This window comes from Oncorhynchus mykiss, chromosome 1 (genome assembly GCF_013265735.2).
Source record: "Oncorhynchus mykiss isolate Arlee chromosome 1, USDA_OmykA_1.1, whole genome shotgun sequence".
NCBI lineage: Eukaryota > Metazoa > Chordata > Actinopteri > Salmoniformes > Salmonidae > Oncorhynchus > Oncorhynchus mykiss.
In genome coordinates this window covers 12,291,771-12,312,688 of record NC_048565.1, presented here as the reverse complement: position 1 = coordinate 12,312,688, position 20,918 = coordinate 12,291,771, and the positions used below count along the sequence as shown (strand labels likewise).

The window sequence follows — 20,918 nt, the reverse complement described above, 5'->3', positions numbered from 1 at the left end:
ATCACCTGTCACAAGGTACAGGAATACTCAATGAAATCAAACGGTCATCAAAAATGCTTGATTTACTCATGATCTTATTCTCCATTTATACAATATAACAAGACAATTGAAAACATGTAAAACATTGCAATCGTGTCAATATTTCACTCCTAAATATCTATACAGTGTATATTTAAATATCTGTCTATATGTATCTACCCATAGGGATTTCAACGTTCCTCTCTCTGTGAGACAAAGCTTTATGCTGGTAGGGGCCCTTGCTATGCTTTGGGCACATGAACCCTCTTATCTGTCGCTTTGGCTAATAAATCACAAAATCTACAAATCTAGCTCATTAAATGTTAACTTCTGTCATGTCCAATGCCGCAAACTCAAAGGAACAACGTTTTCAAGTTTTCAAACTCGTGCAAATGTATTTGCATAAAGCATCTAACTAAACATTTCCCTGATATCATGACGCTGTAATTCAACCAAAGCCAAACTCATTCAGACAAACACTTAACTTTAGACAGCCATTAATACATACACATTTGACCAGTTTCCATTTTAGGTTAACATTTGTAAGACATCACATATTTATGACCAGGATCTGGGCTATGAAGAGGCATCCAAGTCCAGTTCATGTATTTCATAACAGTCTACTGGAAGAGCAGATCAATGGAAGAACGGGCCTTGCAGCTTGGTGCGGACCTGGTCTCGTTTCACCTGTCTCTCCTTGAGGAAGGCCTGCAGCTTGTCGGTGGAGAAACACAAGATGGAGTCTCTGTGTTTGGAGGTGGCCCGCTCACCCCGTACCCACGGGATCTGGAGGCACTCAGCCGCTGAGGGTCTGGCCCTGAGGAAACACATCGGAAAAATTCTGAAACGGTTGGTTCTGGTTGTTGTAACGTTAACACCACCAATCAATTACCCCTCAATGAAACAACTTTGGGTGTCCCTTGGCTATCTCAAATAATACGTATAGAACCTGGTTGGCTAAGATGTGGCCAATGGACTCACCAGGCCTTGTTGCTCAGTGTGTTCTTCATGAAGGTGATTGCTGCCTCTGACAGGCCAGGGTAGCATCGGCCAAACTGGATCTTCCCCTTCCGGATGTTTCTGTCCCTCTCCCAGTTGAGGTCTGAGTGGAACGGGCTATCTGCACTCAACCTAGATGGTTAGAGGGAGGATACATCAGAGGACAAAAAGAGGAATACATGGCAGTATTACTCTACACTGAGTATACAAAACATTAAGAACACCTTCCTAATATTGACACAAACCAGTGCTCCTGGCACCTGCTATCATACCCCCTTTACCATCTGAATGGCACACATACAGTACCTTGCAAAAGTATTCATCCCCCTTCCTATTTTGTTGCATTACAACCTGTAATTTAAATTGATTTTTATTTGGATTTCACACAATGGACATACACAAAATAGTCCAAATCGGTGAAGTGAAATGTAAAAATAAATAATAATAATAATAATTGTGCGTGCATATGTATTCACCCCCTTTACTATGAAACCCCTAAATAAGATCTGGTGCAACCAACTACCTTCAGAAGTCACATAATTAGTTAAATAAAGTCCACCTGTGTGCAATCTAAGTGTCCCATGATCTCAGTATATATACACCTGTTCTGAAAAGGCCCCAGAGTCAGCAACACCAGTAAGCAAGCGGCACCACCAAGCAAGCGGCACCATGAGGACCAAGGAGCTCTACAAACTGGTCAGGGACAAAGTTGTGGAGAAGTACAGATCAGGGTTGGGTTATAAAAGAATATACACAATTTTGGAACATCCCCCAGAGCACCATTAAATCCATTATAAAAAAAAATGGAAATAATATAGCACCACAACAAACCTGCCAAGAGAGGGCCGCCCACCAAAACTCACGGACCAGGCAAGGAGGGAGTTAATCAGAGGCAACAAAGAGACCAAAGATAACCCTGAAGGAGCTGCAAAGCTCCACAGCGGAGATTGGAGTATCTGTCCATAGGACCACTTTAAGCCGTACACTCCACAGAGCTGGGCTTTACGGAGGAGTGGTCAGAAAAAAGCCATTGCTTAAAGAAAATAATTGCTGTACACCAGCAGAACCCATCCAACTTGAAGGAGCTGGAGCAGTTTTGCCTTGAAGAATGGGCAAAAATCCCAGTGACTAGATGTGCCAAGCTTACAGAGACATACCCCAAGAGACTTGCAGCTGTAATTGCTGCAAAAGGTGGCTCTACAAAGTATTGACTTTGGGGGGGTGAATAGTTATGCACGCTCAAGTTTTCTATTTTTGTTTTGTATTTGTGTGTTATTTCTTGTTTGTTCCACAAAAAAATATTTAGCATTTTCAAAGCAGTAGGCATGTTGTGTCAATCAAATGATACAACCCCCCCCAAAATCTATTTTTATTCCAGGTTGTAAGGCAAAAAAATAGGAAAAATGCCAAGGGGGGTGAATACTTTCGCAAGCCACTGTACACAATAAGGCTTAAAAATCCTTATTTAATTAACCTGTCTCTTCCCATGTATCTACGCTGATTGAAGTGGATTTAACAAGTGACATCAATAACAGATCATAGCTTTCAACTGGATTCACTTTGTCGGTCTATATCATGTAAAGCACAGGTGTTTTTAATGTTTTGTATACTCAGTGTTTTGTATATAGGATCAAACTGACGCATCCTGGGCAATCGGGGCTCTAAACATTGTGTAAATACTGCTAAATAAATTAATCCCCATGTGTCTTTCTATACTTACATTATAAAAGCTAACACCCCAATAGCCCAGATGTCAGTCTCAGGTCCGACTCCTTGTCCGTCAAGGATTTCCGGAGCTTTAGGAAGGACAATGTAAACTGACAAAACATGATAGAGAGAAAATTCTTCATAAGAGTTTTACATGACAACGTCTCCATCAGTATGTGACAGTTAATATATCGTTCAACACGTCATCCTTCCTGGTAATCGTCCCAAGTCATCCTCTTGCTGTACCTTTCTCTTGTCCCTGAATATGCTCTATGTTGAGTGTCTGTCCGGGCGTGAAGGACTGAGCGGAGCCCAGGTCTACGATCTTCAGCATGTTGCCGTCCGTCACCAGCATGTTGTCTGACTTGAGGTCCAAGTGGACAACGTGGCGGCCGTGCAGGTAGTCCACAGCACTCAGGATCTGAGCCAGCAACTCTGCGACATGGAGCTCAGAATACAGGTCTCTGTTTGGGGGAGGGAGGGTGTGAGGGACGGAGGGAGGGTGTGAGGGACGGAGGGAGGGTGTGAGGGACGGAGGGAGGGTGTGAGGGACGGAGGGAGGGTGTGAGGGACGGAGGGAGGGTGTGAGGGACGGAGGGAGGTGAAGTATACTCCCTTTTTGTTTATATAAAACCCATCTTCTGCATGGGGTTTTCACTAACCACCATTGATACTCTGTAAGATGCAAGTCCAACACACACACCACCCCCAAACACTACTAAGTAATGTCGTAATGTAAAGCAGGCAGCGATCATATTCAATGGTGTGTCTGTCTGACCTCTCAGCCAGGTTGTAGAGCAGCTCTCTGCCGGCACACAGCTCTTGGATGAGCACCAGGTAGTAGGGGGTTATGTACGCTGTGTGCAGCTGCACCAGGTTGGGGTGGTTGAGCCTCTTCAGCAGCTGGTACTCTCTGAGCACCAGCTGTCTCTTCTCTGGCCTGCAGGGGGTGATCTTGGCAGCAAACAGCTGCTGGCTCTGGCTGTCCTGACACTGGGTCACCACGCTGAAACGGCCCCTGATATGGACAAAATGTTGCAAGTAGTGGTGAGAGACATTGCACACACATCTGTCTAGGCTACTTGCAGCCATGAAGTAAAGATGTGTAATAACTTTTAGAAAAATATGTGTATGCTGTTGTGCAAGGGTTTACATTTTAATTTAGATATGCTAAATTAGTACACATTCACGTCGTCCATAAGAAACTGCAACTTTCCTAACCCGGTATAGATATTCAGTACCTGTTGATCTCCGAGAGGAAGCTGTAGGTCTTGTGGCTAGGTTGACCTCCTGACCTACTGCCCTTTGAACCTGGGGACTCTGTCTGGATGAGGGGAATGTGGGTCTCTGTAGTTCAAAGGAGAAGTATTATGTCTGGCCACACACTCAACAAGGGAGAGGGAGCACTAAAACAGAACATCAAAGACTATCACCAATAAACATATACATTTGCATGAGGAAATCAAAATTCTATATTTAGAATTGTCTTGCCTTCAGGATGGGTTGCCATAACAACAGGTGGAGAAGGGTCACTGAAAGGTCCCGTGCCTGTCTTGATGATGCAGCCAACCCTGAACACGTATCCTGCTCCTCTGGGTAAGTCCTTCACCACGTAGCAACTGTCTGTCACCTCCTCCGACAGGAGCTTCCACTCCACACCTGTGGCAGCACAGAGTACGGACATTTCAAACAACATGTTGAGATCGTCATCACCAGTTGCCCACTCCAGTAGAAAGTGTTGTTAACAAGATAAACTTGTTAAGGTTAGCGTAGCTTCACTTCACCTGGACATATGCATTTTTGTACAAAATTGAAATATTCTGTGTGATCTGTAAGCAGTGGGTTTTTACCATCTGTGCTGTACTGAACACCGTAAACCACTGGGTCGCTGGACTGCATTGGTCTCCATACCAGCAGAAATCCACCTGCCTCCAACTGGTGCACATCAGGCCTGGTGGGGCGGATAGGCATTTCTGGAGAGAAAACAGAAAGACACATTTAGAATTGCACAAAGACAATATCCTGCTGAATAGATTGTAAATTGAGTGTATATATACTTGACCTTTGTTCTTTTTGAATGCAGGTATTTTAGGTATTTTGAAGGAGAAGAACTTGGATTTCTTTTTTGGGCTCTCCAAGCCAGGGCTTGCCTCTTGCTCAGGCGGAACAGGATATGAACCCTTTTTTGGCCCTGCATCACACCAAGAAACATAAAGATTCAGATTCATCAGAACTAACTGAAAAAAGGTTTCCACCTCATGAGAGAGATCTCATTTTAAAAAGTGTACTAAACAAAATTGTACGGTAGCTCACCTCCCTTCGTTAAGTCCTCCTTGCTGGACGATTTAGTGAACAGCTTGGTGAGGCTAGAGGCTGATGCCCTCATCTTTTTCTTTAGTGACATGGTGGGGGTTTGGGGCTCCAATTCCCCTAGTGTGGGTCCCTGCTCCGCGCCCTCCAATTGGGAGTAGGAATGCCCTGCCCAGGACTGCCTGCGGAACAGATTCATTAACCCAACTTTGGGTGACATCCTAGGAGACTTCCCCGTGGGCGGTTTGGCCTGGAGGGCCGGTGTGGACGCATGCCTCTGGAGTCGTGCCTTTGTGTCTCTGGCCCTTGGGGGCCTCTCTGGGGCCTTGATGGACAGACTGGGACTGGGTTTCACCGGCAGGACCTTTCTCTCTACCGGACCCTTATTTCTGTCCGTTGGGTTCTGGTTGGGGTGTGTTGTCCTTCTCGGTGGGATCTGAAGTTGGCCTCTCCGGCGCTGGGGCTCCTGCTCAGCATCCTCAACCTCAGATGCCTGGAGCAGGGAGCAGGGGGATGGGGTGATCAGGGGCTCCTCCTGGTCATCATACTCATCCCCTGCTCTCCCTCTATGTGTGGCAAAAGGGCGGCCGTGGGACATATCCTCACAGGAGCCCAGCCTGCTGGAGGCCTCAGAGCCATGCTCGAGGATGAAGGACTCAGCCAGGGAGCCCTGCGAGCCAGCCAGGTTCTCCACTTCCTCCTCCCCTGGTCTCCCCTGCTCTGGCATAGGGCTCTTTTCTTGACCAGCATGGGGCAATTTTGCACCCAGTTTCTGAAGCTTGGCTATAAGCTGCGCGGGAGCCACTGCCACTGAACCTCTTCTACCTTTGATCTGGGGAGGGGCAACGACTAAGCTCTTGTCCTCCTCTTCATCAGTGAAATCCTCCTTAAGACTCAAAGCACCTTCCTCTTCTCTGCGTTTGGTGGATCCTGGTGAGCGTCGGGAGTAGTCGTCCAACGACCTGCTCCTCCTGTGCGGGGGTGCATTGTGCGAGAGGCCGACCCCGCTGTCGAAGGAGCAAGACTTGAGCATGGACGACTGCAAAGACCCTCGCCTTTGCCCGTGATTGGTATCTCCCTCGTCCTCCATGTACTCAATGAGCGGCTCGTTAAGGCGGCTAGAGAGGCTGCTGCGGTGCGGTTTGCGGCCCCTCTCCTGTTTTTTGGCCTGGAACTTGTCCCTGAGGGTCATGTGGCGGGCGGACATGGGCGAGAGCTGCGCGGAGCTGTCATAGAAGGTGCTGTGGATCAGGCTGCTCCTGGCGATGCGCCCTCCTTCACTCCCGGAAACGGAGCTGTCATCACCCTCGGAGAAGTACAAAGATGGGCTGCTGTCTCGGCTGACCCTCCTCTCCCTCTGGGGGGTTGGCTGCCTGGAGGTGTCCGAGGACCCTACGGACTGCCTGCTTATGCTCCTTTCTAGCACGATCCTCTGTCCTCCCATCTCCTCTTCCTCTATGATCCTCTCCTCCTCCTCTTTGTCCAATTTAAGCTTGGCGAAGGGCTCAGGGATCCTGGCTCTCTCCATGAAGAGATCGAAGTCTTCCTCATCCTCATCTTCATCGTCCTCTGTGGTGGTGCTGTGGTGGAAGAAGTCCCAGGCGTCGGCCTCGTCGTACTCCGAGGAGGAGCCGCTGCTCATTGAGGTGCTGCTGGGCTCGTGGGGGTCCCGCGGGGCTGTGACAGAGGTCTCCCGAGGAGGGGCATCGAGCAGCTCTGGGATGGACCTCAGGGTGAGGACCGAGCCCAGGCAGGTCAGAGAACGCTGGGTTGCGGGGGGAGATAACGCAGGTGAAAGAGAAGACAGCACAGTCATACAAAGCTGTCATGAGACAGTTAAAAAAACACTGGATATAAAGAGAGAGATGAGACAAGAAAGACTGCACTGGACAGAGTTGAAAGTCTGCAGGTCTCATTACTGTACCTGCCATTTCCTCCTTGAGATAAAGACTTTCAGAGCCCTTGTGTTGATGTCATCAGTTTCATCCTCGCTCTGTGTAATCAAAATGACAGAATGTGTTAGGCAAGAGTAATTGTTTTTCCTCCATGTATTTCATTCGTCTCTGTCAACCCTGGATGAGACATACCAGTAAACAAATTGTATAACTCTTACCTGGAACCATTCATGCCCCAGACACTCAAATGCAGTTGGTCGCTTTCTGAAGAGAGAACAAATAATTTAGAGTTATATCCATATGATATATTTTTACGGCGAGGGTGGGGGGGGATCTTTATTAATTTCAATGGTTGTGTATCTTACTCTGGGTCTGGCTGCAGGACCATGCGGAGGAAGTCCTGGGCCTCTGTGCTCCTGTAGGTGAGGTCAGGTGCGTCCCAGTTCAGTGTCCCCTCCCCCACCCTCAGCAGAGTGGCCCGGTCCGTCTCCCCCACAAACGGACAGCGGCACATCAGACTGCCAGGACACAGCATGATTTCACCGGTCAACGCTCACTCGCATTACATGTATGATGACAAACTAATATATAATATCAAACCTCAAATCAGTACTTACCATAAATACGCCACAACACCAATGGACCTAACAAAGATAAGACATTTCTGTAGTGATAAATCATCACATTGTACCTTTACATGACAGGAATGTCACAAACAGTAGCATAGATGTACTGAAACAGAGAGTACGTTTAGCTTACCAGATATCACTTGCTATAGTGACAGGGTCTTGATGTATGATCTCAGGTGCTACAAACTCTGGAGTGCCAAACTGGCTATACTGGTGTCTGGAAGTGTCCATCTCTTGACAGAAGCCAAAGTCACAGATCTTGATCTCCTCTCTGGGTGGAAACACCATCAGGATATTGTCCGGCTGTGTGAATTACAGACAGTGGGTGCGGGAACATAGTAGTAGAATAAATAAAACCTGTTCTATTCATTCTATTTCTATGTGAGGGAATTGATCATGTCATGACTAAGCTGTCAATTCAAGTGAATGACCATTCTGAAATGTTTCAATGCACACAAAACAAAATGTATATTAAGAATCAAATGAAATATACCAACTGGTTTATGAATATGGATGTAGGAAGAGCTTACTTTGATGTCCAGATGAAGTATGTTCATGCTGTGGATGTGACCAACTCCCTCCAGGATTTGCTGAACGTACATCTGCACCTGGTATATCATACGGGCAGGTTGTAAGCATAATTTAGCAGACGCTCTTATCCAGAGCAATTAGGGTTAAGTGCCTTGCTCAAGGGCACATCGGCAGATTTTTCACCTAGTCAGCTCAGGGATTCAAACCTGTTACTTTTCGGTTACCAGCCAGCACTCTTAACCGCTAGGCTACCTGCCGCCCTTCACAGAATAGAGATGTAATGTTTTACCTCTATCTCACTGACCGATCCCTTCAACAGCAGATGATCAAGAAGACCATAAGTAGAGCAGCTATAGATGGTATTAAGAAGAATATACAGTGTTATACATTGATCAAATTGAGCACATATTTGTTTTTTTATTGTTGGTATGTTCCATGTCCTACTCCAGGTTTAATTTATTCGCACCAAAGAAAAGATGTGAAAGACAAAATAGTACAGATTTTATTAAAACACGGTGTGCAGGTGAAGTTGTTCAAGCTCACAAGCTACAGTATGTTTTATTATTTACATTTCCACTCTTCATCAGAAGACTGCATGTGGAAGTGGCTAAAAAAGCCATGGTGAAGGATACGCTTCAGTGACCAGGACCAGGGTCCTGCGTGTAGAGAAGAAGTCCAGCAGACAGGACACCCTGGGGTGAGCCAACCGGGAGAGCAGGTCTCTCTCCTGGAAGGCCCTGGTCCTCGTACTGCTCCTCAGGGGCAGGAACTTGGCGGCAAAGCCCTCGCCAGTCCTCCTGTGGGTAACCCGCTTCACCACCCCAAATGTGCCTCTACAGACACAGGGATAAGACAACGGACGGAAGACATTTTAGATAATTGGGACACAGCTAAAGGGAGCGTAAGTCTCCACAGTTGCAGATTGACTGCAGACTTGGGAAATAGGATACACCAAAAAAGTCTGTATTTACCTCCCTATCTCCTCATGGACGTCATACACAGAGAGCAGCTTCCTCCTCTTCCCAAGCTCCACCTCCCTCTCCTGCGACTCCAGTGGACCTGCAGAAAAGAGGACCATGGCCATGCAGTCACAGGTAGTCCAGACAGATAATATCATGTATGTGGTGTTAAGTTGGTTTCAGATAAGGATGCACACCTTCCAAGCATATTGTGGTAAAACTGCCGAAGGTTTGGCATCAGCTAGCTTGAATGAATGTAACAATAAGGACAGTGAACAGAAAGACATACCCCACTGGGCACAGACATAAATTCAACATCTATTCCACGTTGGTTCAACGTAATTTCATTGATTCAACCAATGTGTACTCAGTGGGATGGCTCTAGCAAAAAGTTGTGCACTACAGTAGAAGGGAAAGGGGAATCATTTGAGAAACTGCGTAGGTGTGTCCTGAGGCCTCACCCTCCTCCACTGTGAGCTGAGCCTGACAGGATGTGTGTCCGGAGTCGTTATAGGCCCAGCAGGTGTAGATGCCACCATCCTCGCTCTCCGGGTACAGTACAGTCAGAGAGCAGCGGGCACCATTCTGGACCACCTCCACATTCTCATTGGCCAACAGCTCCTCTCCATCCTCCAATCATATAAGAGTGACACAGTAATAAGGTACAGCTTCTAAGACAACACAGGGGGTCTCAGACTCCCGGCAGTAGAGGAGGATACCAAATATTACAAAGGCAACAGAATCCATATATACTGAACAAAAATCCAAACGCAACATGTAAAGCAGGACTGTCCAACCCTGTTCCTGGAGAGCTACCATCCTGTAGGTTTTCACTCCAACCCTCATCTAGCGCACCTGATTCTAATAATTGGCTACTTGAAAAGCTGAATCAGGTTGGTTACAACTGGGGTTGGAGTGAAAATCTACAGGAGGGTAGCTCTCCAGCAACATGGTTGGACAGCCCTGATGTAAAGTGTTGGTCCCATGTTTCATGAGCTGAAATAAAAGATACCCAGACATCTATCTATCTATCTATCCATTCGAAAAAAAAGCATATTTCTCTCACATTTTGTACACAAATTTGTTTACAACCCCGTTATTTGAACATTTCTCATTTGCCAAGATAATCCATCCACCTGACAGGTGTGGCATATCAATAAGCTGATTAAACAGCATGATCATTACACAGATGCACCTTGTGCTGGGGACAACAAAAGGCCACTCTAAAATGTAAAGTTCTGTCACACAATACAATGTCTGAAATGTTGAGGGAGCGTGCAATTGGCATGCTGCCCACACAAATGTTCACCAGAGCTGTTGCCAGGGAATTGAATGTTCATTTCTCTACCATAAGCAGCCTCCAGCATTGTTTTAGAGAAATTGGTGGTATGTCCAACCAGCCTCACAACTGCAACCGCAGACCACGTGTAACGACACCAGCCCAGGACCTCCACATATATCAGATTGTCTGAGACCAGCCACCTGGACAGCTCATGAAACTGAGAAGTATTTATGTCTGTAATAAAAACCTTTTGTCTGGAAAAACTAATCCTGATTGGCTGGGCCTGGCTCCCCAGTGGGTGGGCCTGGCTCCAAAATGGGTGGGCCTATGCCCTCCCAAGCCCAACCATGGCTGTGCCCCTGCCAAGTCATGTGGAATCCATAGATTAGTGCCAAATGAATTTATTTCAATTGACTGATTACCTTATATGAACTGTAAGTCAGTGAAATCATTGAAATTGTTCCATGTTGGGTTTATATTTTTGTTCAGTATAGATTACTGCTCATTTGATAAGTGTCAGATATGCTGAAATGATATGGCGCATGTCATATCATAATAAAGGTTAGTATGAAGTTATTTATAACAGTGAATCAGTTGATGGTGGTCTTAGATTGAGAAGGCACATCGGTTTGAAGCTTCCCTACCTTGTACCACTGAATCTCGGGGGTTGGCCTTCCTGTGATGATGATGGTGAAGGTAGCTGATTGGCCAGACTCCACACACAGGTCCTCTGCCGGCACCTGAGTGGAGGGAGGAGCTGAGGAAACAGGAAGTTAAGTAATTCTGTGAGATTATTCAAGTTTTAGGAACAGTGGCCACTTCAAAAACAAAAACAATGAACTACAGTGTGAGTGTGCACAGTACAAGTACCTGTTGGCATTTCCTGTATGGTCTCAGGGACATAAAGTTCCTCCTCAACCTCGGGTCTTTCCTCAAGATCATTGGGGAACTGGGGCACCTCCACGTGGCCTCTGGTGGTGGGGTCCCTTTCCTCTGGGCCACCCTCAGCTCTGTATATTATTGTGATAAAATATAGAGACGGTGCATATATTGGGATAGAGAGAGAGAGACGGTGCAGTAGTATGATCATGTACAGTATCACAGTTCTGGCAGGTAGACTCACGGCTTAGCATATCCAGGCTGGAAGAGCATTTTGACGATAGATGTGGGGCTGAAATCTGTCTGTAGCCATTGTTTCACCATGGCAGTGGACCAGCCATCTGAGTCTGGAGGAAGCACAATTGCATCACTCACAGACTGATGTCCTTAGGTTCTGTTAGAGTCTTAGAATCCAAAATCATTACTTCATATCAGTTGGCCTTTAAGTTGAACATATTTTTTGAAGCCATGCCAACTTCTGACTGAGGAGAAGCGTGTCGAGGCATTAACAACTGTCTATTTAAAAATATAGAATGTGAAAAATATGATAAAAGCAAATATTAGGAACATACTTACCCTTACCTCCAGACTCACATAAGCATAATTACCAGTGCACGTCTTACCTCCAGACTTGACGGACACCCAATAGTTTGTAAATCAGCCCATGAACAGGAAGACATGGACACATGGGGGAGAGGGGCATAAGGAGCGCCTAATGCCCAGCACATGACCATCTTGTATGGGTAGGAGTGGAGAGTTAGCTGGGCGTGCGTTGGAGAGGAGAGAGGAGGACCCATCCACATGCACTGGGTCCATGATACTGGGAACATGATAAGACTTACATGATGAAGGCTCTGTAAGGTACTTCCTGCTCAGGGGAATACAGAGGAAGTGGGATGGAGAGCAGGGTTACAGAGAATGGATGGAGTCACATGATCAATTGGTGTCCAAAAGTCTAAAGGAAAACTACTTAGAGGTGAAATCATAGCTCATGAAGGAAAGCAATTTATACATACTGCAATGCCAGTGATCTATTATCATATGTATTTAAATAAATTGACTAATTGAATGTAATTGGTGACTTAAATGTGTTCACAGTGTTTGATATGGATTAAATGTAAGTAGGTCCTGATATGGACTCTGAGGGGGGGTTACCCAGGCTCAGATTAAGCCTAGTCATGGACTAAAAAGCAAGATCAATGGAGAATCTTCATTGAAAGTGCATTTCAGTCTTGGACCAGGCTTAATATGTGTCTGGTAAACACTCCTAGATGTAAATGAGCTATGGCCCCTTCTTTCTCCTGTTTGGAAAAGCTTTTTGGAAATTCACCAAGATCAGTCAAATGGGGGCAAATGACCCAGTCCGTTCCAATACTATTCATTTCTGAAAGATGGAAACATGATGAAAACACAAACCAAAACATCCAATACTAAAGTGTATCAATGTCTTTCATGAATATGTACAACTACGAATGATATGATATCTATGTTGATTGCTAATGTAGGTGACTGGAAGTGTTTATGGTTTTAAGGGTTTTTGGAAGGACATGGGAGAGAAAGTGTAACCTAGGTAATGAGACAATCCAAATTGAAAATGAGGAATGGCAATGATGACTGACAGTGTGAAAACAGAGATAAAGTGAAGTGGTTTGAGGTAAAGTGAAGTGAGGTGAAACTAAGGAATAACCATGGCATGTGCTTTCCTAATCCCTCGTCAGTTAACACTACATTTATATTGTCCACAGAATAAAACTGGGATAACACAATACTGATTTCTCATGAGAGACAAGGATAAGTAAGAGTTGGACCTTGGGGATCTTTATCCTATATTATAGACTAGGGTGGTTCTAGCTCTGAATGCTGATTGGCTGACAACCATGGTATGTCAGACCGTATACCACGGGTATGACAAAAAAAATATTTTTACTGCCCTAATTACATTGGTAACCAGTTTATAATAGCAATAAGGCACCTCAGGGGTTTGTACTAAATGGCCAATATACCGCGGCTATGTACAGTCCTTAGCAGTGGTATATTGCCATATATCACACCTCCTTGGGCCTTATTGCTTAAATATATTACTGTCATCCTATTAACCATGTCTTATAGTGTAGACAGCCTTCTTCTCAAAACCTGCTTCCTTACTCCCAGGTGGACATTTACCTTGATTGGGTGGAACTCTCCTACCGTTGGTCAAGAGGACCTGTGGTTGGTCAGGCTCACTGTCAATCACTTGTGTGAAGGTGGCACACAGTTCTGCTTTACTCTTGGCACTACCCAACTGGTTCCACAGCTGAAACATAACAAGATTTCACATTTTAAATTCACTTCTTTATAAGAATGTTCAAAAGCTCCTAGGGTGCTATGACGAAAATCAACAGTATATTGCACCTTAATGTTATACCTGCATGTTAGGAAGAAGCATTACATATGTACATAAAGGGGTTTCATACAATACGCATACCTCACACTCATACCGTCCCAGGTCTGTCTCTCCAGGGTTCATTATGGTGAGAGTGAGGATCCCACTGCGGGCGTCACTCTCTATGTGGTACTTCCTCTGGTCTGTCAGCTCTCTGGCATCCTTAAACCACCTGCCCCCAAAACATGCCAGGGCACACAACCAAATAACAACATGTGGGTGGATCTCAATGGGAATCTTAATAAGTATGGTTCAAACTTTGAATCCTGGGAGCCCATGTTCTCATGACATAGTATGGGAATACTGAGTACAGATGTAGGATCTTAATTTGAGCCAGTTTGCTAAACAGGAAGATAATCCTGCAGCAACAGGAAATGTGAATTATTTCATGGATTATAATTAATGGACATTTTTGTGAGGGGAAATAGAGTCAGACATTTCAAAGTGGAAATTACAAACTTCAGAAGCCTTTTTAAACCTCAAATACATTTAAAGTTGTAAAATTGTCCTGCAACACGGTGATCAAATTAAGATCCTGCATCTGTAAACCCAGTGCAGTTTACTGTACCATACCTGACTCGGGGTAGAGGTGTGCTGTGCGTGGAGCAGGTAAACTGGACTTCCTCTCCCTCCATCAGACATGCACTCTGCAGCCTAGTGATGAACCTGGGGGGTGCTGTTGGACAAGAGGAAATGAGTTAATTCACTCTATGCATTACGAATTATCTTTGCACAATAGGACATGGAGTATACCGTAACATGTTGGATAGCAAAATCATATGTATACGATTTGTGTATTTCAGTGTATTTAAGCTCTAATCTGCATCAGCATGTAATTTGTGCGTGAGGTAGGCTGAATCATAGAATTAGGAATTAGAATACACTAATACATTTAATAATAAATAGTACATAGTCATTTAGTAGGATCTCTATGGACCGAGTGCTCTGTCAGTCCTGATTGTGGGTGCTGAGTTCAGCACCAAAGCGACTGCAAGTGACCGTTGACTCACTGTCACGTCTACTCCTGCTCCTCTCCTCCCCTTCGGCGCATGTTGTAGCAGGAATAGTAACCACCGGTCCTGGGAATCATCTTTGCGCACTCATCTTTACGCGCACCTGTTAATCATTATGATTCACACCTGGACTCCATTACCGTTATCATTTCCTCCCCTTTATATGTCACTCTCCAATGTTCCCTCACTTCTTGGTATTGTTCCTGTGTATCGCGTACTGCCTTATGTTAGTGTTGTGTTCCTGGCTTTGTTGTTTTATTAAAATGGTTCACCTGCTTCCGACTTACCGCCCCATCATTACAGCATACCAACTCAAAATATGGAAGCAGCAGGACAACCGGACATCTCCCAGGTGATTGATGAACAAGGTGACCTTCTTTGTCAACACTATGTTCAACTGGGGACGGCCATGGAAGATGTTCTCCGCGGTCTACAACGTAGGATATTCTAGAGCCAGTCTACCCAACGAGTCAGCGGAGGATATTCTAGAGCCAGTCTACCCAACGAGTCAGCACACCAGCCCATTCAGCAACCCGCCCAGGTCAGCGACGCCCGTCTATCCTTCCCGGAGAAATATGACAGGACACCATCCAAATGCTCTGGCTTCCTCCTTCAGTGCTCCCTCTATTGCGCACACCAGATGGAAGCCCCCACCACCGACAGGTCTAAGGTTGCCACAGTTATTTTTCAGCTGACTGGGCGGGCATTGGAATGGGCTATGGCCATCTGGGAGAGAGGAGAGGAGGAGCTTAAGTCTTATGAGGAGTTCTTGGCTCTGTTTTTCAATGTATTTTCGATCATCCCGTGGAGGGCAGAGAGGGAGGTGAGTGTCTGCTTCAGCTCCAGCAGGGGAATCAGACTGCTGCTGAATATGGGCTTACCTTCCGGACAGTAGAAGCTTCCGGTGGATGGAATGAGCCTGCCATCAGCACGTTATTTAGAAGAGGTCTGCGGAGGAGGTCCAGACGGAACTGGCCTGCCGGGATGACAACCCCACCCTGGACGCACTCATTGGGATGGCCCTCCGTCTGGATAACCTCCTGGAGCGTCGGAATCTTTATCACTTCTCTTCCTCCTTCAGCGAGTGTTCAGCATCAGAGCCAGAACCCATGGAGGTAGGGGTCACACGCCTTTCCGCAGCAGAACGACGCAGACGGATACAGCTGGGGCTCTGTCTGTACTGTAGCCAGGGAGGGCAGAAGTGCCAGCGGTGTCCAATACTTCAGAATCCGGGATCCACTAGAGCAGAGGGACGGTCATGTGATGTTACATCTCCTGGACCAGGAGTGAGTATTCCATCTACTGCTCTTCCTGTTAGACTCTTTTTAGTACCCATCAATCTGGCTGACTGTCTCTCATGCCCTGTGAATTCCAGTGCGGCGGGGAACTTTATGGATCAGACACTTGCCTCCTCTCTCAATATTACTACCTACCTGCTCTCCTCTACTTTTCTGGTTCAAGGTCTTGACTGTTGGCCTCTAGGATCCGGAACCATCACACACATCACCCAACCACTCACCCTCACCGTGGAGTCCAATCAGCAGGAGAATATCACCTTCATCACCAGTGCACAAGATCATCCTCAGCCTCCCTTCAACGCCATAACCCCACCATTTCATGGTCGAGGATGAGAATCAGACTGGTCACCTGAATGCCGGAGGACCTGCTTCCCATCCTCACAAGTCGTAGCTCCTATGGTCTGGGACATAGATGTGGAGATCTGCCAGGCTCTGGAGATGGAGCCCGCACCCCTGAACTGTCCTCATGTGCACATCTACGTTCCCACAGTGATATGGGATCGGCTGCTAACCTGGGCGCACACAGCGGTTGTCGCTGGACATCCAGGTATTTCTCACACCATCCACTCCATTGCTGAGAAATACTGGTGGCCCACCTTGGCGCAGGGTGTCACTCGTTATGTCAACTCCTGTTCTGTGTGTGCCCAAACCAAGTCTCATCGGAATGCTCCAGCAGGGAAGCTCCAACCACTTCCCGTGACTCAGTGACCCTGGTCTCATCTATCCAGTGACTTTGTAACCGATCTCCCCTCTGATGGTTTCACCACCATTCTGGTGGTAGTGGATAGATTTTCTAAGTCACGTCGGTTAATTCCCCTTCTTGGTCTCCCCACAGTTCTCCAGGTCGCTGAGTCACTCTTCCAGCAGGTTTTCCGATATTATGGCCTTCCGGAGAACATCGTCTCCGACCGTGGCCCCCAATTCGTATCACGAGTATGGAGGGCCTTCATGGAGAAGCTCGGGGTCACGGTCAGCTTCTCTTCCAGGTACCGGCCTCAGTCCAACGAGCAGGTGGAGAGGATGATCCAGGAGCTGGGGAGGTTCCTGAGGAGTCACTGTCTGGACCGGCAGGGTGAGTGGGCACGATTCCTTCCATGGGCAGAGTATGCCCAGAATTTGCTGCATCACTCCTCCACTGGGTTGACTTCCTTCCAGTGTGTTCTGGGTTTTCAACCGGCCCTGGCTCCGTGGACTCTGGGCCAGACCGAGGCTCCTGCGGTTGATGAGTGGTTCCGGCACGCAGAAGTGTGGAGCGACGCTCACGTGAGACTCAAGTGCACCGTCCATCGTATAAAAAAAACAGGCAGACCACCACCGCAGTGAGACCTCTGTGTTCCACCCTGGAGATTGCGTCTGGCTCTCTACCAGTAACCTCCCACTCCGCCTGCCCTGCAAGAAACCGAGGCCCCGGTTTGTGGGGCCGTTCAAGGTTCTCTGGAGGGTCAACGAGGTGACATATAGGTTACAACTGCCTAGTCACTACCGTATCTCACCCTCGTTTCATGTTTCCCTTCTCAGGCCGGAGGTTCCTGGTCCCCTAGCTGATGCTGTCCCCTACGACCCCTCCCCCCGGATATCGAGGGGCCGTCAGATCTCTGCTGGACTCCCGGCATCGTGGGGGGGGGGGGGGGGGTCGGATCCAGTATTTGGTGGAATGGGAGGGGTATGGCCCTGAGGAGTGGTGTTAGGTTCTGGTGGAGGACATTCTGGATCCCAAAGTCATACATTATTTCCAACTTCGCCGCCCGGATCGACCTGCTCCTCGTCCCCGGGGTCGTTGTCCTGTGGCAGGAGCTGCACGTCAGAAGGGGTGGTACTGTCCCGTCTGCTCCTCCCCTCCAGTCCACGACGTCGCTGCAATACTAACCATCGATCCTGGGAATCATCATTGTGATTCACACCTGTTAATCATTATGATTCACACCTGTTAATCATTATGATTCACACCTGTTAATCATTATGATTCACACCTGGACTCATAACCTTCATCATTTCCTCCCCTTTATGTCACTCTCCCAGGTTCACTCACCAGTTGGTATTGTTCCTGTGTATCGGCGTACTGCCTTATGTTAGTGTCGTGTTCTTGGTTTTGTTGTTTTATTAAAACGTTGCACCTGTTTCCGACTTACCGCCCCATCATTACACTCACCGTCCACCACCATCTTGGCCAGTGTGCTAGCATGACCCACGGGGCTGGAGGCATAGCACACGTACTGTCCAGAGTCCTTGGGAGTGACCCCGTCCAGGATGAGACAGCAGGTTCCTGTCCGGTCTGCAGTGATGATGTGGTGAGGGCCGTCCTCTAGGACCAGGCCGTCTGGGGAAGTCATGTCAGAGACCGTACTGCTGTTTAAAAACGTCTTATGTCAAAAAATTAAAATGTTTTTTAAAAGGCTTACTATGCTGCTCACTCTTTTACCTTTGAACCACCACTGGTTTGGGTGTTCCTGTGACTCTTACCTTTGAACCAGCTGACCACTGGTTTGGGTGTTCCTGTGACTTTGCATGCCAATTTGATTGTCTGCCCGATCTTTGTTGTGCAGTCAGCCAGGAGAACTTTGAACTCTGGTGGACCTAAAGAAACAACCACAAGACTACTGTAATAATGGGAAGAGACCAGGCAACAGAGCTACTGCTCCCCAGAGATAACATTGGATACATTTAATGCTGGACAGAGCTAACAGGGGACCGAACCGGTGATATTCCTAGGCAGACTCAACAATGGACATTACCAAAAGACCTAGTCAGAGGAACTCACTAGAAGTAGTCAGGCTGGAGCGTTGCTGCAGCTCTCTCAGGTCTTTGAGCCAGGACAGCTTGAGCAAGGTGGAATGACCCTGCAGTGTGTACCTCCTCACTGAGCCGCGGTGCTCATGCCACAGCTCCCAGGACTTCTCATCTCCCCCCACCATCTCCTTCACCTCCACATCATTCAGCTGTTGAGGGGGAGACGCTCATATTACAAGGACGGTACTCTATATGCAATGTAGATGGTTCGGTAAACCACTCTGAAGCTAAAACGAATAATAATCTGAATTTCTATAACTAAATATAAATACTTTTATAAAACAATGTAATCAGGTCTGAAATTTAACTGAATTTCAAATTAAAATCAAAACTAAAATAAAACTATAACCTTGCCACACTCATAAGATGAGTAGGCTTGCCTGAAGCATTGGTTTAAGCTCAGAGGGATAGTCTTGTTGCTCTCAGGACACCTAGGTTCGAACCCCAGTCGGTAACACAATATGTTTGCTGTGAGGATTTGGACTATACATTTACATTGACTATGGCAAAGGAGGAGGGCCATGTTTTTACCTTCATCTTGTTCTTGAAGGCGTAGGTGTCAGAGTTCATGCCGGGGTCTCTCTTGAGCTTACAAAGGAGGACACAGTCCTTAAAGAGAAATACCTGCCTCTGGTGCCCCCGGGAGGACGTCTTGATCTCAGGAGACTCCTCCCACACAGTGAAGGGACCCTGTGAGGAGGAAAGACATGGTATCAAAGCTTCAGATGGAACTGCATTATCCGTGAAGAAATGACTTCCTTCACATCTCAAACACGTAATCAAGATGGTGCATTGCAAGTTTTATCCAGTCAGTTAATTGACATTTCAGCTTTCAATGATGCCGTGTCCCCCTCAACATTTAAAGCAACAACCGTCATGGGTTGTTACGGCACATCTGACCTCAGCTAGTCTGGACACTTTGATGTATTCATCTATCCCTTCTCTCTGGAGCAAACAACATCAGCAGGTAGAGCTCAACCACTCTTTGTGGGTTATGGGTGAGTTACCTGGCGGACAGGTTCTCCCAGTGCAGTGAGTGGGGCAGGGTAGTTCTCAATCAGAGACACCTGGTGCAGGTTGTCAGAACGCCAGGGCAGACAGGACACCATGGAGAATGCATCCTCCAGCAGACAGCAGCTTTTCCCACACTTAGCCTTGTTCTTGATCAGCTCCTGTCAACACACACACACACACACGCACACGCACACGCACACGCACACGCACACACACACACACACACACACACGCACACGCACACGCACACACACACACACACACACACACACACACACACACACACACACACACACACACACACACACACACACAGGGAGAAATCCATGGATTAATGCTTTGGAAAGGTCTCAAAATGGACACTTAGAATCGTATAATGAGCACTGACCTTGAGCAAGGCCTGGTAGGTCTGAATCCTCTCCGCTGGTCTCTGTAAGAAGGTGATGACATCCAGAGCTGTAGTTTCGGAGTGCTCGGGCTCTGTTCTCGTGTTCTGCTGGAACACAAAGTGAATGTCAGCGTGGAAAACTGGGAGCATGTGAGAGCAAAGTGTTTTTCTTCTGGGTGTGCAGGTCGATTATTTGTGCACTATGGTAAATGATCTGACTGCATGCCTTGAAGTACTGCTGGATGGTCTTGTCAGTGACACAGGCCTCTGCCTGTGTTTGGCCCATCATGTACTGCAGATACTTCTGAAAGTCCTCTGCGTGTTTGACCAGATGCATGGCCACGTCATCATCAGTAGAACACTCGCTCAGCCTGGGCAGAATAGACCTGAGTAGGGGATAGGAAAATAAGGACAGTATTTACCTCGTTTTTCATTACATGAGTTAAAAAATGTATATTAAACAACATTTTATTTGATTAACCAGCTCTCACTCTCGACAAAGAGAACAGTTGTGACGTTATCACCTCTCGTGTAAAGCCATGATGTCCTTGATATTGCGGAAGATAGTTTCTTTCTGGTTGATGATGTTGATGGGGACATGAGGGCTAGTGTCTAAGTGGTGCAGGTAGTGGGATGTAAAGTCCTTCATCTCCTTCACAAACTCTTCCTCCCCATCAATCAGCCCCTGGATCAATTGGCTAAAGACGGAAGAAATATCACATGGAATGCTGACAGTATTCTTTAAGAGACTATACTAATTAAATATGCTGAACTCTGTGATCAAATA

At 46.8% G+C, this 20,918-nt stretch overlaps 1 protein-coding gene across 1 annotated transcript in view; it reads right to left on the bottom strand.

Moving 5' to 3' along the window:
• Positions 1–49: 49 nt before the first annotated feature.
• The window catches only part of LOC110525067 (obscurin), a 54,672-nt gene continuing 33,803 nt past the window's right edge, over positions 50–20,918 (bottom strand). The window contains exons 37-70 of the mRNA XM_036989306.1: positions 20,656–20,829; positions 20,358–20,517; positions 20,132–20,236; positions 19,737–19,901; positions 19,261–19,419; positions 18,701–18,878; positions 18,403–18,516; positions 18,092–18,259; positions 14,205–14,307; positions 13,674–13,803; positions 13,373–13,502; positions 11,454–11,556; positions 11,201–11,340; positions 10,975–11,087; positions 9,510–9,678; positions 9,061–9,148; positions 8,722–8,922; positions 8,379–8,439; positions 8,089–8,166; positions 7,689–7,861; positions 7,547–7,573; positions 7,295–7,447; positions 7,148–7,193; positions 6,959–7,027; positions 5,038–6,799; positions 4,787–4,915; positions 4,575–4,697; positions 4,216–4,383; positions 3,966–4,071; positions 3,503–3,742; positions 2,971–3,188; positions 2,738–2,834; positions 1,000–1,149; positions 50–835 (exon numbers count right to left, since the gene is read on the bottom strand). Coding sequence (XP_036845201.1) covers positions 655–835; positions 1,000–1,149; positions 2,738–2,834; positions 2,971–3,188; positions 3,503–3,742; positions 3,966–4,071; positions 4,216–4,383; positions 4,575–4,697; positions 4,787–4,915; positions 5,038–6,799; positions 6,959–7,027; positions 7,148–7,193; positions 7,295–7,447; positions 7,547–7,573; positions 7,689–7,861; positions 8,089–8,166; positions 8,379–8,439; positions 8,722–8,922; positions 9,061–9,148; positions 9,510–9,678; positions 10,975–11,087; positions 11,201–11,340; positions 11,454–11,556; positions 13,373–13,502; positions 13,674–13,803; positions 14,205–14,307; positions 18,092–18,259; positions 18,403–18,516; positions 18,701–18,878; positions 19,261–19,419; positions 19,737–19,901; positions 20,132–20,236; positions 20,358–20,517; positions 20,656–20,829 — 6,181 coding nt within the window. The 3' untranslated portion in view covers positions 50–654. The remainder of the gene's footprint in view (positions 836–999; positions 1,150–2,737; positions 2,835–2,970; positions 3,189–3,502; positions 3,743–3,965; positions 4,072–4,215; positions 4,384–4,574; positions 4,698–4,786; positions 4,916–5,037; positions 6,800–6,958; positions 7,028–7,147; positions 7,194–7,294; positions 7,448–7,546; positions 7,574–7,688; positions 7,862–8,088; positions 8,167–8,378; positions 8,440–8,721; positions 8,923–9,060; positions 9,149–9,509; positions 9,679–10,974; positions 11,088–11,200; positions 11,341–11,453; positions 11,557–13,372; positions 13,503–13,673; positions 13,804–14,204; positions 14,308–18,091; positions 18,260–18,402; positions 18,517–18,700; positions 18,879–19,260; positions 19,420–19,736; positions 19,902–20,131; positions 20,237–20,357; positions 20,518–20,655; positions 20,830–20,918) is intronic.